This window comes from Pteropus medius, unplaced genomic scaffold (assembly GCF_902729225.1).
Source record: "Pteropus medius unplaced genomic scaffold, Ma_sr-lr_union100, whole genome shotgun sequence".
NCBI lineage: Eukaryota > Metazoa > Chordata > Mammalia > Chiroptera > Pteropodidae > Pteropus > Pteropus medius.
Genome location: NW_024355205.1, coordinates 15,292,026 through 15,294,814, shown reverse-complemented (window position 1 = coordinate 15,294,814; position 2,789 = coordinate 15,292,026). Strand labels below are relative to the sequence as shown.

The following is a 2,789-nucleotide window of genomic DNA, read 5'->3' as shown; positions in this document are numbered from 1 at the left end:
ACCCATGACAACAGCAAAGTGATGCAAAATTATGCTTGAATCAGTTACATATTTGAAACATGCCAGCTACAATAAGTGAATTTTTCATCTTTGATGAGACCTAAATAATTTTTGTTACTGTCGCTAACCCCCATGATTTCTGGGGCAAATAGCAGACCCAAGGATAATTACTCTTACTTACAGATGTCAGATATTTTGTTTTCAGTGTAAACTGCCTTTCCCAAAAGATTGAATTCTTATTTCCTAAGGTATATATAAAAATTTAATATTCAATTAAGGCTTCTGCAACTTACACGCGATGTTAGTTTATTGAGAAATAGCTATATATAAAATAAACTTAATGGGGGCCTTATAGGTGTTACCATTAACTTTTCCGAATTTGAATAGATTCAGAACATTTGATATTGACAAATAAAGACTGACTTTACAGTTCCAGGAGCTGTTGGGACAGGCAGTTGTTCTTGCCCTAAATGGCTGGACCATAGTATGAGGAACCCAGACCAGGAGGTCAAGAGCAAAACATAAGATTTCGGTGCCATCGGGAAAGAAAGAGGAGGACCCGGCACAGGACTCTTGGGGGGTGTGATTTCTTTCCATGTGGATAGGGGACGGGGCCTGCTGGCAGTGTAGGAGGAAGGGTGGTTGGAGCCTTCTTGTAGCTCCAAGAAAACCAGGTCCTTCCTTGCCTGTGAGTGAGTTTAGGGGAACCAAGATTCTTAGGCCAAAATAAGTCCCAATCCTTAAAAGCTTGTAGAATATGCCAATCATAAACTAACTTTTCAAATGCAACTTTGGCAGCTAGTTTCAAACGGGTGTGTTATAATCAATCAGGTTGTATCAGCAAGCTATATATTTCAGGTCCGTAAGCTTCATTAGGAAACAGGCAAGTTATCAAAAAAAGAAAGTCTTGGAACAGAGTGGCATTTGGAGAATCTCGGGTACCACAAAAAGAGTTTCCTAAAGATCCTACCAAACACTATAGCTACAGAATTTTGAATCTTTTATTCTCCAAACCTAGCTCATCCTTGAATTCTCTGGAACACATCTGACCAGACAGTGTCTTTCAGACGGCTTCTCCCGCAGCACCGTTTTTTCCTGCTCATCCCACACATCCAAGCAGGATGGCAGACGGGTTTGTCCTGTTCTCCAGCAGTCTGTGGACTAGTCTTTGTCCTTCTGAGCTGAGTATCACTGAAGCATTGCTCTAGACCAGGGAGGTGAGAGTACTAAAGGCAGAGTGCCCAGGAAAAGCATTTACAGGGTACCTCCCAAAGGGGGTGGGGGCGGGGAATGACACTGTGAATGTTCCAGCACCCCCAGGAGCTTCTGACCTGCTTCCGCCTCTCCCACCAGACAATGATTTCTACTCCCTTCACAGCAGACGTGGTCAGTAAGGAACTCCAGAAAAACAAACCCTAGCCTATCAGTACTTTTCAAGGGGAAATTAGAGGGGAAAAAAGCCCAAATCTTTTCTTGGTTAATATTTTCTTCTTTCAGCATTATGAAATAAATATTGGGCAAGATGATGGCTTACTAAAAAATGCACATGTATTTCCAAATGCAAGGGGGTGGGGTGGTGCTGGTGGGGAATATTGCCTGTTTTATTTCCCTCTCGAATGTGCTCTATCTACCTTCTCTTTTAGATATCAGTCTCTACTCACTTGCTTCTTGTTGTCTTTTTTTTTTTCATGTTTTGAACATTTGGACAAGTACAGAGAATACTAAAGCAAACTCTCCTCATACCGATTTCTAAGGATTAATAAACACTTTTTCCGTCGGCGTCTCCTGCGGCGTCTCTCGCTGCCCTAGGCCTCGGATCCCAGACCGGAGTGCGCCCCGTCGAGTCATGACAACCAAGGCTGTGTATGTATTGAAAGGCAATGACCCAGTGCCGGGCACGGTCCACTTCGAACAGAAAGGAAATGGGCGGGTCATGGTCTCGGGATCCATCACAGGATTGACTGAAGGCGAACGTGGGTCCCACACCCATCAGTTTGGGGATAATACACAAGGCTGTGTCAGCGCAGGTCCTCACTTCAGTCCTCTTTCTAAAACACATGGTGGGCCAAAGGATCAAGAGAGGCATGTTGGAGACTTGGGCAACGTGACTGCCGGCAAAGATGGGGTGGCTCTCGTGTTTATCGAAGACTCTACCATTGCCCTCTCAGGAGACCATTTCATCATTGGCCGCACAACGGTGGTCCATGAAAAACCAGATGACTTGGGCAAAGGTGGAAATGATGAAAGTAAAAAAACGGGAAATGCTGGAAGTCATTTGGCTTGTGGTGTCATTGAGATCTCCCAGTAAACATTCCCTAGGATAAGGTCTGAGTCCTAGTAAACTCATCTGTTCTCTTACTAGTTGTAGAAATTTAACTTGATAAACATTAAACACTGTAACCTTAAATAAAAACAAAACATTTTCTCATATTTACTTTAGATCTTTTAAACTTTTTTATTATGATTCGCATCATATAGTTCACCCATTTAAAGTGTACAATTCAGTGATTTCTGATACATTACATTATTATTTTTCTTGAACCGTGGGGAAATGTATAACAAAACTTGCCGTTTTAACCATTTTAAGTGTATGCTCCAGTGACATTAATTATATTCACGATGTTGTGCAAGTATCACCTATATCTATGTCCAAAACTGTTCCATCATCCATCATCTCAAACAGAAACTCTGTAACCATCAACAATAACTCCTGCTCTCCTGCTGCCCAGTCCCTGGTAACCTCTAACCTACTTTCTGCCTCTTGAATTCGCCTATACTGAATATTTCAT

At 42.3% G+C, this 2,789-nt stretch overlaps 1 protein-coding gene across 1 annotated transcript; it reads left to right on the top strand.

The window, feature by feature from the left end:
- The first annotated feature begins 1,846 nt into the window (after window positions 1-1,846).
- On the top strand, window positions 1,847-2,309 carry LOC120598754 (superoxide dismutase [Cu-Zn]-like). The gene has a single exon (XM_039857796.1). It carries the CDS (start codon window positions 1,847-1,849, stop codon window positions 2,306-2,308), a length of 462 nt encoding a protein of 153 aa, XP_039713730.1. The 3' UTR covers window position 2,309.
- Window positions 2,310-2,789: the final 480 nt, after the last annotated feature.

What these genes read in the sequence shown, in the direction of transcription:
- LOC120598754 (XM_039857796.1), top strand. Translation starts at nt 1,847, where the DNA reads ATGACAACCAAGGCTGTGTATGTATTGAAAGGCAATGACCCAGTGCCG.